Source organism: Cervus elaphus, chromosome X (genome assembly GCF_910594005.1).
Source record: "Cervus elaphus chromosome X, mCerEla1.1, whole genome shotgun sequence".
Lineage (NCBI taxonomy): Eukaryota > Metazoa > Chordata > Mammalia > Artiodactyla > Cervidae > Cervus > Cervus elaphus.
Window position 1 is genome coordinate 120791793 of NC_057848.1, and position 12375 is coordinate 120804167.

The 12375-nt window shown below is 51.9% G+C and overlaps 1 protein-coding gene and 1 long non-coding RNA gene across 3 annotated transcripts; one reads left to right on the forward strand and one right to left on the reverse strand.

Moving 5' to 3' along the window:
* The first annotated feature begins 1254 nt into the window (after positions 1-1254).
* Positions 1255-9946, forward strand: KCND1 (potassium voltage-gated channel subfamily D member 1). 2 transcript variants are annotated; one of them, XM_043895294.1, is made up of 7 exons: positions 1255-1563; positions 2984-4142; positions 6072-6234; positions 6333-6416; positions 6505-6603; positions 6871-7121; positions 8547-9946. In XM_043895294.1, the coding sequence occupies exons 2-7, from the start codon at positions 3022-3024 to the stop codon at positions 8773-8775; spliced, it is 1947 nt and encodes a 648-aa protein (XP_043751229.1). In that variant the 5' UTR covers positions 1255-1563; positions 2984-3021; the 3' UTR covers positions 8776-9946. The 2 variants fall into 2 exon arrangements, with proteins under 2 accessions (XP_043751229.1, XP_043751228.1); XM_043895293.1 differs by having other exon boundaries at positions 1256-4142.
* On the reverse strand, positions 7701-12340 carry LOC122689135. Its single transcript, XR_006339727.1, has 3 exons — positions 12087-12340; positions 10356-10507; positions 7701-8192 (listed from the first exon to the last, which is right to left on the reverse strand). It is a non-coding gene; the product is annotated as an uncharacterized LOC122689135 (long non-coding RNA).
* Between the last annotated feature and the right edge of the window lie 35 nt (positions 12341-12375).

Below are 12375 nucleotides of genomic sequence, written 5' to 3' on the forward strand. Positions count from 1 at the left end.
TCAGCTGGTAGAGTCTGCCTGCAATGTGGGAGATCTGGGTTTGATCCCTGGGTTGGGAAGATCCCTTGGAGAAGATAAAGGCTACCAACTCCAGTATTCTGGCCTGGAGAATTCCATGGATTGTATGGGGTCACAGAGAGTCGGACACTACTGAGCGACTTTCACTTTCAGAGCTATGGATAGATGGACAGATAGATGGGTGGTAGTGGGGAATCCATATGGATAGGTTGATAAATAGGTGTATGGGGTTAATATACAAATGGATGAGTGAATGGGTAGGTGAGTTAATGACTAGATGGATAGGTGACTAGATGACATAGATAGTGACTAGATGGTGAGTTAATGACTAGATAGACCCATCTAAATGGATAGATGGGTAGGTAGAAGGAAGGGTAGAGAAATTGGTTGTGTGAGTGGAGGAATGGATGGGTAGGTGGGCAGTGGGTAGGAGGAGGGATGGAGACATGGACAGATCAGGATTGTGATGAACAAATGGAGGATTACATGGGTGTACAAGTCCGTTGAACGGCTAAAATTGGTCCTGCTCCCCCATTGCCACATACCTTTAATAACTAAAGGTGAGGTGTCCTCTGTGTGCCATGCCCCTCTCACATCACTCCATTTAATGCTCCCAATGACACTCATGTTGGGGTAACTCTCCATGTTGGGGTAACAAAGAAAATGATGCAAGTCACTTGCTCAAGGACACAAATCAGTGGCACAGCTGGGGTTTGAACCCACCCATGCCTCAGGCACTCTTGCTGCCTGGGAGCAGAGCCCTCTAGGGAAGGAGGCATGATTTGAGGCTCCTGGATGTAGACAAATGGGGGAGACTGCACCTCAGAATGGAGACTGCCTGGGGGAGAGCGTGCTACCTGGCCTTGTCCCCATCTGTACTCCCCTTATGCCCCCACTCCCACCCCTGTTTCACATCTGAAAACGGAGGACAGTGCTGCAGTCCCACAGCAGGTGTCTTAGAGCTGGACTCTAACCCAGGACCTCCAAGGAGCAGCTTTGGGGGTTTGGTGTCTAGAAAAACACCCCCCACCAATCCCCTGCCTCCTTCTCCAGCCTAGGGGGCAGGGTGGGGACACAGCGCTGCATCATTCCCCATGGCACTCTGCGCTCTGGGGCCATTAACCGATGCTTCCCCATCGATCGATCTGCTAAGTGCTGCTGATTCAGACGGATGGGGGCGGGGGCCCTGGGGGCAGAGGGGGTAGATCTGGGCAGGAAGAGGGGGGAGTCCAGGAAGGAGGTGGGGAGAATTGGCAAAGCTCCCTGCCACCCCCATTTTCCAGATGACGCGACTGAGGCCCAACCAGCTTTGTAGGAGGCGGAGTCTCCCCAGGGTCCCTCTCAGGCTGTCCTAGGGGAGGGGTCTCTGGGAGCCACGAGGCCCCTCCCTGCCTCTCCCTCCATCTCCCGGCAAGCTCAGAGGGGCGGGGAGAGAGAGCCAGAGGAGGTGGAGAACTCGGAGCAGCTCTGCAGAGGGGGGCAGGAGCTCCGGTGTTTGGTACCCCCAGCCCCACCGCTGTTGCTGCTGCTGCAACGGGGACATAGGTGAGGACGGCCCTTGGGGAAGGGGGAGGGGGCCACCAACAGTGCTGTCCTTGTCCTTGCCTGATCCAGCCCCCATGCCCTAGCCCACCCTGGGACAGTCCCAAAGGTCCTGCTGGACCGTGTCCTTCCAGAGCCTGCTTCCAGGGACCCAGCCCCCTCCTCCTGCCTGTGCTGCCTTCTCCTCTCCCAGGCCTGGCCGTGGCTGCTTCTCTTCCTCCTCCAGCTGCCAATGCTGCTTTTGCCGATGCCCAGCACACACCGCCAGCCCCTCGGGGTGTGGTTTCCCTAGACCAGCCCCCAACGGTAGGACGCAGCCTGATCCTAGCCTTCCCCGTGGGCCTCCTGCAAGGTCCAACAACCCCCTTCCTGAGACACACCCAACTTCCTTTCAACACCCCACCCCGTTCTCTAGTCCGTTTTGAGGGGGACCCCCCTTCCTATTCCTCTTAGCCTTTTTTGATTCTCTGGGAGCTCTGGGGCTGTGCCCAACTTCCTTCCAATTGAGTCCCAGCCCTGAGGGGTTTCCCAGGTTCCTTCCCTCCCCCCGCAACTCTTGAGAGCGTGGACCAGGCTTTCTCAGCCCGGCTGGATACCCTTCTCTCTCAGACACATCAGCCTTTGCAAAATAACGTGACCCCGCATCTCCCCTTTTAGATACCCCACCCCCTTCTCCAGCCCTGCTAGGGTCCCTACCTCTCCTTCCTTCCCTAGAACTCCTGTAGAGGGTGGACACATCACCCCCAGGCTGTTCTTGGCAGCTCTAGGCACTCAAGACACCTCTCAGCCTCTTTACAACTTCCTGGCTCTGTAGTCACCCCTTAGATGCACCAACCCCTTTCCTAGATCCACAAGGGGGCTCCAATCCCCTTATCTTCTCCCCAGAAGTCTTGAGAGTTTGGACGGCCCTCCTCAATTCTCTCAGACCCTCTACAATCCCCTTCCAGACACTCTCAGCCTCTTGCAAACACCTCTGGTTCTGTTTCTACCCCCTGGATGCCCCAATCCTCTCTCCAAGCCCACTAAGTGGTTCCAGTTCCTTCTTTCTTCCCTCAGAATTCTTGAGAGTGTGAACAACTCCCCAGTATTTCCTGCTCCTTCCAAGACACCCCCAGATATCTCTCAGAATCCTCTAGAGCCGTCTCAGTCTCTCTGAACCCTCCCTCGGATCCTTCTTGGCATCTGTAGATGCCCCCTTTCTGCTCCTTTCCATGTTCCCTAGCCCCTTCTTACCTCCTCAAGACACCCCCCTGATCCCTCTAAGACCCTCTACACACGCCCCAAGCCCTTGCCCATCTCTCTATCTCTAGTTCCTCCTCCTGGTTCCTCTTGGCCTCTCTAGACACCCCCAGTTTCCTTGTGTGAGTGGCCCAGGGCCTCTCCAAGCCTCCACCACCCTGGAGACAGCCACATTTTCCTAAAGGCTTCCCCCAAGTCTCCGTGGGCCTGGGGCGCGGCAGGATGGCGGCAGGCGTGGCCACCTGGCTGCCTTTCGCGCGGGCGGCTGCTGTGGGCTGGTTGCCCCTGGCCCAGCAGCCCCTGCCCCCGGCGCCGGGGGTGAAGGCATCTCGAGGGGATGAGGTTCTGGTGGTGAATGTGAGCGGTCGGCGCTTTGAGACCTGGAAGAACACACTGGACCGCTACCCAGACACTCTGCTGGGCAGTTCAGAGAAGGAATTCTTCTATGACGCCGACTCGGGCGAGTACTTCTTTGATCGCGACCCGGACATGTTCCGGCATGTGCTGAATTTCTACCGCACGGGCCGGCTGCACTGCCCACGGCAGGAGTGCATCCAGGCCTTCGACGAAGAGCTGGCCTTCTATGGCCTGGTGCCTGAGCTCGTGGGCGACTGCTGCCTCGAAGAGTACCGGGACCGCAAGAAGGAGAACGCCGAACGCCTGGCAGAGGACGAGGAGGCCGAGCAGGCCGGGGATGGCCCAACGCTGCCGGCTGGCAGCTCCCTGCGGCAGAGGCTCTGGCGGGCCTTCGAGAACCCGCATACGAGCACCGCGGCCCTTGTGTTCTACTATGTGACCGGCTTTTTCATCGCCGTGTCGGTCATCGCCAACGTGGTGGAGACCATTCCGTGCCGTGGTCCTACACGGCAGCCACCAAAGGAGCAGCCCTGTGGCGATCGCTTCCCACTGGCCTTTTTCTGCATGGACACGGCCTGTGTACTCATATTTACGGGCGAATACCTCCTGCGGCTGTTTGCTGCCCCCAGCCGTTGTCGCTTCCTGCGGAGTGTGATGAGCCTCATCGACGTGGTGGCCATCCTGCCCTATTACATCGGGCTCTTCATGCCCAAGAACGAGGATGTCTCAGGTGCCTTTGTCACCCTGCGGGTGTTCCGGGTATTCCGCATCTTCAAGTTCTCCAGGCACTCACAGGGCTTGCGGATTCTGGGCTACACACTCAAGAGCTGTGCCTCTGAGCTAGGCTTCCTCCTCTTTTCCCTTACCATGGCCATCATCATATTCGCCACTGTTATGTTTTATGCTGAGAAGGGCACAAACAAGACCAACTTTACTAGCATCCCCGCGGCCTTCTGGTATACCATTGTCACCATGACCACACTTGGGTGAGTGCAGACCCTGTGTGGGGAGCTGCCCGGTCAATCAATTATACTCACCTTTTCTGTAAAATTAAAAAAGGTTAGATCAATGATCTCTTTCTCTATTTGAGCTCCAGTCTGTCATCTGTAAAACTGAGAGAGTTGGATTAATCTCCAAATCCCTTCCACCTCTGACAATGCCTTTATTTTCCTTGTCAGGAGACTTGGATTCCAGGATGGTCTTAGCTGCACTGTTTCTGTTGACATTTTACCCCCTGGGCCGGTTTTCCCCTCTGCAAAATGAGAAATGATAACCCCTTCAACATCCAGATGGGCTTCCCTGGTGGCTCAGTTGGTAAAGCATGTGCCTACAACATGGGAGACCTGGGTTCGATCCCTGGGTCGGGAAGATCCCCTGGAAAAGGAGATGGCAACCCCCTCCAGTACTCTTGCCTGGAAAATCCCATGGACAGAGGAGCCTAGTGGGCTATAGTCCATGGGGTCGCAAAGAGTCAGACATGACTGAGCGACTTCACTTTCTTTCTTTCAACATCCAGGGGCGATTCAGTCACATTGTGAAAATTCTCTTCATGTTTCTGGTGCAGGATAAATAGAAATTGGCTTTCTAGCACCCTCTTTTCCATCTTGAGGGCTCATGTCTCCCAACCCTTTAGATTCATCAGCTGTGTGGGGCAGTACCTTTGTGGCTTGGTGATTCCTTGATGTTTCCCAAGAACAAGATATTTTCAGTGTTATTTTTTTTAGTCCTTGAGAGGAAATGGGATAAAAGCATCAGATGAAATCAGCAAGCTTATTTTGTTCTTAAAGACTTTGTCTAGGGCAGATACTGTGATCCTTTTCTAAATTCCTATCACTGGGATTAGGTAGGCAGTCACTGCTTGGGATCTGTTGAGTGAATGCATTAGGATTACTCAGTACCTTAGTAGAGGTACAAAAAGTTGATTTGAGGTTTCTAAGAAAAATTCTAGTTGGGGGTTCACGATTATGTCGACAAATACTGAGCACTGAGAACAGGTTGGAACTGAGTATTTTGATATCTTTTTATCCTATTCAATCTTCCCAACAACCCTGGGAGGGTGTCTCATAGTTGAGGACATAGTCTGAGATGACACGTCACAGAGCCAGAATGGTCAAGTTGGAGAGAGTTTTAAATGAGTCAAAGGAAAGAAATAAGAAAGAAGCATCCTGGGAGTGGGGGAGGTTGGGGTGGGGGGCAGGCACAGCCAGAGCAAAGGCCCAGAGGCTGAAGACTGCAGAGGCTGCGTTTCTGTGGAGCAGATCTGGTTCTGTGGTTAGAACAAAAGTACACTGTGATCTTGAGCAAAGCAGTTATGGAACCTCTCTGAGCTTCACCCCCCCCACCCCCAACCAAACAAGTTGGTAAGATTGGCTTTGCTCCATCTCCATTGGGGCGGGAGGAGCATGGTATGGAGAAAGAGAGGGAGGAGTTTCAAAGCTCCCCCCTATTTTTTCATATGAGGACAGTTTCAAGGCTTCCCCTGGGGGGATAAGAAGGGATCCTACCTAGAGAAGGTAAGACACACAGGAGCAACACAAACAGAGAACTGCTCCTAGGACTCAGAGCCCTTTAACTGACTTGTGGTGGTGGGACTCTTTCTCTGGGAGGCTATATTTACTGCCTGTGACTTCCTCCTTCTCCCCTATTCTGGGTATTAATAGATTTCTAGCTGACTCAGATGCCCAGTGCACATCTTGGATGGGGACAGCAGACAGTAGGGGCTGAGGGCCCATTTCTCACTTGACCCCTACTGGTGGCCAGGGAGGTCATTCCCTGCAGAGTTTGCAGAGCAAGAAACTGAGAGTTTGAGTGCCTGGCCAGGGTCACAGAGTGAGTCAGGTTGGATGGGATGTGATGGGGGACTGAGGGGTGGGTGGGCATATTTCTTGACCTTGGCTTACCTCCCCCGGCCCCAGCTATGGAGATATGGTGCCCAGCACCATTGCTGGCAAGATTTTTGGATCCATCTGCTCACTCAGTGGCGTCTTGGTCATTGCTCTGCCTGTGCCAGTCATTGTGTCCAACTTTAGCCGCATCTACCACCAGAACCAGCGTGCTGACAAGCGCCGAGCACAGCAGGTAACTGCACCTTCCACCTGAGTACCTACTATTCCCCATACCCCAAGCCAGTCTCCTTTTGTTTGCCCACCTGATCTTTTCTCCTCCTCTTTCTGTAGAAGGTGCGCCTGGCAAGGATTCGGTTGGCAAAGAGTGGTACCACCAATGCCTTCCTGCAGTACAAGCAGAATGGGAGCCTTGAGGTGGATAGGGGCTCAGATTGGGGTGAGAGGTGAGCAGTGACAGGAGGTGGAAGGGGCTGACCCTATCCCTCTGCTCTATCCACTCCAGGACAGTGGCGGTGGGGAGGAGCAGGCACTGTGTGTCAGGAACCGCTCTGCTTTCGAGCAGCAACATCACCACTTGCTGCATTGTCTAGAGAAGACGACGGTGAGGCCTAATGAGAGGTGGTATGGCAGAATGAAGGGGGTCCCTTTTCCACCAAGCTAGCTCCCTTCTGGAATGGGAGGCTCACTACTAACTGTAGAAATCACACAGGGCTTCCTGGAAGAGGCCCCAGTAGAGCTGAGTCTTGAAGGGTGGGCAGGGGAAGGGAAGAGAGAGCAACTGACAGAAAGGAATGGCCTAAGCAAGGGTCTGGGGGTGAGGTCAGTGTCTGTGTGGTGCCTTGTGATCATGCCTCCATTCTGCCCACAGTGCCATGAGTTCACGGACGAGCTAACCTTCAGCGAGGCCCTGGGTGCTGTCTCGCTGGGTAGTCGCACCAGCCGCAGCACTTCCGTGTCCTCCCAGCCAGTGGGAGCTGGCAGCCTGCTATCTTCTTGCTGCCCCCGCAGGGCCAAGCGTCGTGCCATCCGCCTTGCCAACTCCACTGCCTCGGTCAGCCGTGGTAGCATGCAGGAGCTGGACACGCTGGCAGGGCTGCGGAGGAGCCCTGCCCCTCAGAGGTGAGGACCCCCACCTGCTGCGCCCCCTTTTCCCCAGGGAAGCTCAGAGCTTGGACCACAGGGTCTGAAATTTCATGACTCCAGATCTCGCCAGTCGAGCTCAAATCCAAACTCCTCCATGCTGGAAGTTTGCTTGTTTGGAATGCCTCATTTTTCATTTGTACTTTCAACAAACATTTCTTGAGCACCTACTATATGCTAAGCACAGTTTGGGGCATTCTGGAGTTCATTTTAGTTTAGGAGTTTAGTTTAATTTAGGAGGTGAACAGAACAGACAGAAATCCTGACATTATGGAACTTATATTCTAGTGGGATGAGACAGTTAAAAAACAAAAACACAGATAGTGCAGTGTGTTTTATTTATTTATTTTTGGCTGCACTGTGTCTTCATTGCTGCACACCAGCTTTCTCTAGTTGCAGTGAGCAGGAGACTACTCTTCGTTGTGGTGTTTGGGCTTCTCATTGTGGTGGCTTCTCTTGTTGTGGAGCACAGTCTTCTAGGCACGCGGGCTTCAGTAGTTGCAGCACATGGGCTCAGTAGTTGCGGCGTGTGGGCTCTAGGGTGTGTGGGCTTCCATAGTTGCAGCACACAGCCTCAGCAGTTGTGGTGCATGGGCTTAGTTGCTTCACAGCATGTGGAATCTTCCTTGACCAGGGATTGAACCTCTGGCCCCTGTATTGACAGGTGGATTCTTATCCACGATGCAGTATGTTATGTGGCAAGGAGAAAAATAAATTAGGGATGGGGGATAGAGAGTGTAGAACAGGGTGTGATGCAGTTTTAATAGTGTGGTTGGGGAAGGTTTTGCTGAGGTGACATTGGGAGTTGAGACCTGAAGGAAGAGAAGGAGTGAGTCACATGGATATATAGAGAGAGAGCTTTCCAGCTAGAGTAAACAGCCTTTGCAAAGACCCCTAGGCAGGAATGGGTCTGCAGGTTAGAGGCACAGCCAGGAAGCTTCTATGTGTAGAGTGGAGTGAGAGAGGGGAAGAGTGGCAGGAGGTAAAATCAGAAAGGAACAGGGACCAGGTTGTGTCGTCTTCCTGTAGACTGTTGTGAAGATTCTGACACTGTAAGGAGTAACCACGATAGAGAACACTTTTATGTGTGTGCTCATTGTGTTCCAGACACTATTCTGAGCACTTTGCACCATTTATTATCTTATTTAATCCCCACAACTCTCTGAGGTAGGAAATAGTATTTCCATGCTCCAGATGAGAGAAGACAGGTTTAGAGAGGTTAAAGTGGGGTCGGGACTTTTTGACTCCAGAGCACTCATTTGGCACCACCATAATTGAGGGTGCAGGGGAAGCACTGAGCTCAGGGCCAGGGACCCAACAGGCACTCAGTAAATGTCATGATTGCTGTGGCAAGTATTAAGATGACTTTTTAAGAACCTTCCATATTCCCACCCTTATCCACAGCCGCTCAAGCCTCAATGCCAAGCCCCATGACAGCCTTGACTTGACCTGCGACAGCCGGGACTTCGTGGCTGCCATCATCAGTATCCCCACCCCTCCTGCCAACACCCCAGATGAGAGCCAACCTTCCTCCCCTGGCGGTGGTGGTGGTGGGGCCAGCAGCACCCTCAGGAACTCCAGCCTGGGTACCCCTTGCCTCCTTCCCGAGACTGTCAAGATCTCTTCCCTATGACAGGCAGGCCTGCCCATCCAGAGTGCCCTCCCAATTCTTGGGGACTCCTTTCCAAAGCCATATTTTGGGAAGGTAGAAAAGGGAAGGCCTGGGGACCCCTTCTGCCCCCCACTGAGAACTATGCAATGGAGTTTCATGGAGTGGCCTACCTGGTGGGGAAATAGCCAGGGAATGGAAAACTTCCCCTACCCCAGACAGTTTTCCTTGCGGGAGCTGAAGTGCTGGGCTTCCTCAGACCCTCAACCTCCTTGCCCCAGCACACTGGGACTGGCCCCTCTACCCAAGCTGGCCTCCTGCATGCTCCTCCCCTCCCCAGTTCTGACACAAGAAGGAGAGGTGAGACTTCCTCTTCTCTCTGGCTGAGCTATGGAGGTTTGGGGGTTCAGAGAAGAGAACTCTCACTGATGATCTGGCCTCTAGAAGAAGACCCCACCCTCCACCAGGCCCAACAACTGCCAAATTCTGAAGCTTGGAATGCAACCACAGGTTTCATGGGCTGTGGTTTCAGCAGTGACCTGCCACCCCTAAACCTTGGCTGAGGGGTTAGGCTGCCTTTCCCCAAACACACAGATAGCACAAACACCACTCCCCTTCCCTGGCTGCTGGAAATGGGTCCCCACAACCCTGTCCTCCACTGGGCCGCCAGCAAACTCTAGCAATAGCAGCTGCTGCCGTGACATTATGCAAAGCCTCTGCCCAGTTTGCTGCAGCATTTACATCTGCCCTAATCATAGGGGCCACCTCTAACTATGCCTCCTTCTCTCTTCTCTGGTTTACCTCCTTCCTGGGTTGGGCTGGAGTCTGGACTGGCTGAGATAAAAGTCTGGCAGCCAGCAAGAACTGGGCTGTGTTTAGAGATCATGGGCTGACTCCATGTTCTTGGGCACGAGTCCAGAAGCATCAGGGACTGAGGCCCAGCTTATTCCTGAACTCTAGGAGTTGTAGGTGGCAGGAGAAACTTCTTGATCTCCTCCTCCACCCCCACAATGCCTTTTCACATATTCCTTTCTCTTCTCCCTCTTGGGTCACCTTCCAGAACTCTCTGTCTGCTCTCAGGCTGAAATCTGGCATCATCTCAGGTTCCCTGTCCCCAGCACTGTCCCTGTGGAGTTGGTGGCTGACCAAGATGTAGTTTCCATCAGCCAATAAAACCTGAGAGGAGAGATGAGGATGAGCACCTCCTGGCTCTGTGGGTTTGGGGCTGGGTTGGACTGGGTGTTGAAAATACTCCAATTTCAATTCCTTTTAACTAGTAGAAGGGCTTTGTGGGAAAAGTTATGGGAGGTGGATGGTTGCTGGTGTATTTTAGAAGACGGGGATCTAGAAGTGGAAGAGGGTGCTTAGAAAAGGTAAATCTACAGCCAGTGAGATAGACTAGGAGATCCTGAGACATGCCCCATGAACATAATTTGCTCCAGCCCCCTCACTCACAGATAGAGAAACTGAGAACCAAGGCAGCACACACTTGCTTAGAGAAGACTTAAAACTAGGCTTCCTGACAGCAAACAGTTCTGAATTAAACCCTGATGAAAAGCATCTCTTGGTTTGGCAAATTCCGCTTCCTTGTGGATGTCCCCTACCTTTACTCTCTCTTTTGGGCCACTGGATACTCTAGACTAGCGTAACTGAGCTCTGTGGAGCACCCAGAAGACAACCCTTGGATTCAGGATGACATGGGTTCCAGTCCCTGGGTGAGAGGATCACTTATCTTCTCTGGCCTCAAGTTGCTAATCTGTGAAATAGAGATAATCATTCACTTATGCACCAAATATTTATTAACTGCATATCATGTCCTAGCCTAGAGGTGTACAAAAATGGACAAAATAGACATCTCTGATCTACAGGGGTGAGTGTGGAAGGCAATTAAGCAATTACAACATAGTGTAGTAGAACCAAGATTAATGGATGGCAGGAGAATCTAACCTGGCCGAACAATGAATTGGAATTGGCCAGGCAAAAGACCAAAGAGTGGAACGTTTTAGGCAGAGGGAACAGCATGTTAAATGACTTGGAGGTTAGAGCACCAGCTCAGGGCCTTGGGAAACTGAAGTGGTTCAGCACAGCTGGTGAGGAGAGTGTGAGGCTGTGATGAAGGCGAGGATGTAGAGGCCAGGTGAGGATGTAGGCCAGATAACAAAAGGCCTTTGAAGCTATGATACAGATGTGGACTTCATCCTAAGGATAATGGGGACCCCTGAAGGCTTATAAACAGGAAAGTCATCCTGAGGTTTGTTTTTCAGAAGGATTATTTTGACTGTGGGGAGTAGATTACAGAGAACCAGTCTTGGAGGGAGGAAGAACAGTGATGAGTCTTTTGCAGTTGTCCAGCTGGCAGATGATAGTGGTTTAGACCAGGTAGGTGGCAGCAAGAGTTAGAAAGTCAAGAGATTGCAGATACAGGATTGGCAAAACTTGGGGTTGACAGATATGTGGGATTTGAGGAAGAGGAAACAGGGTTAACTCCCAGGTTTCTGTTTTGGGCAAAGACTAGAGGAGGGTGCCATTCATTCATTGGCAAAAGGAACATCAGAGCTGTTGAGCACACAGTGACAGGCACATAGTACTTGGTGAAGGTTGACTACAATTATTATCATAAGCTCACTTCTAGATGTATAGTGCTGGACAAATATTGAGTAGGGAGTGGGATATATGGGTAAGTGAGATGGTCATAAGATGATTCAGTGTGATAATTTGCATAGGCATTTGTCACAGTGCCCTAAACACAGGAAGCTCAGTTAACATGAGCCTTCTCCTCCAATTTAGTCTCATAAGCAGAAAATACCATTATAGTCTATTTATTACTGACACCTTTCAGGGAAGACCTTTAACTAGGGTTGGCATCTGAGGGAGAAGGTTAAGTGGCACTGAGAAGAGTTGTATGATGGACTGTTATATGGCTTGGCTCCTAAGACTGGCAAGGAGACCTCACCTCTCACAACACTTTCTTCGTTCATGAGCTCAACTCAACTCAACTCGAGGTAGTCTGGGCAGGCATTATCATTCCCGTTTTACACATGGGTAACCTCAAATTTGAGACACTGACTTTCTCAAGGTCATACAGTGGTAATGGTCCACGTGTGCCTGGAACTGAGGTCCTCCTGACTCAAAAGCTTGGGGTCCTTTCCATTGCACCACAGTACAGACTAATTTAGTGATGTGCCAAGCATAGCACCAGACCCTTTGCAAGGATTAACCTCTGATCCTTGAATTGGGATTATCATTGTCATTTACAAAGTAGAAACTGAGGATGGGGTGGGTATTAAATGATTTGTCAGAGATCACTCAGATAGGAGAGGCACAGCTAGGATTACCTTGTAGTTCTCCATCCGTTCAGTAGCAGGAATTTTACCAACTTTACTGCTAGACGCTGGTTGGTGACCGAGCTGATTTATAAACATTGCTCGATTCAGGTAAACAGTTTCAGAGGAGGAAAAAAAAGAAAAAAAAAAAAATGTACAGCGCCTGCGCGCTAGCCACGGAGGCGGGGAGGTCAACGCGAGGGCGAGAGTACGCGGATGCCAGAGAGGGCGTGTTTGCTTCCCAAACACCCACTTGTCCCCACGATGCATGTCTGTCCCAAGGTTGGCCCTTCCGACTTGA

Excerpts from the sequence above, each read along its gene's own strand:
- KCND1 (XM_043895294.1), top strand. The coding sequence starts at position 3,022 with ATGGCGGCAGGCGTGGCCACCTGGCTGCCTTTCGCGCGGGCGGCTGCT. Across the intron at positions 6,235-6,332 it reads ACAAGCGCCGAGCACAGCAG|AAGGTGCGCCTGGCAAGGAT; the intron begins GTAACTGCACCT and ends CTCTTTCTGTAG. Across the intron at positions 6,604-6,870 it reads ATTGTCTAGAGAAGACGACG|TGCCATGAGTTCACGGACGA; the intron begins GTGAGGCCTAAT and ends TTCTGCCCACAG.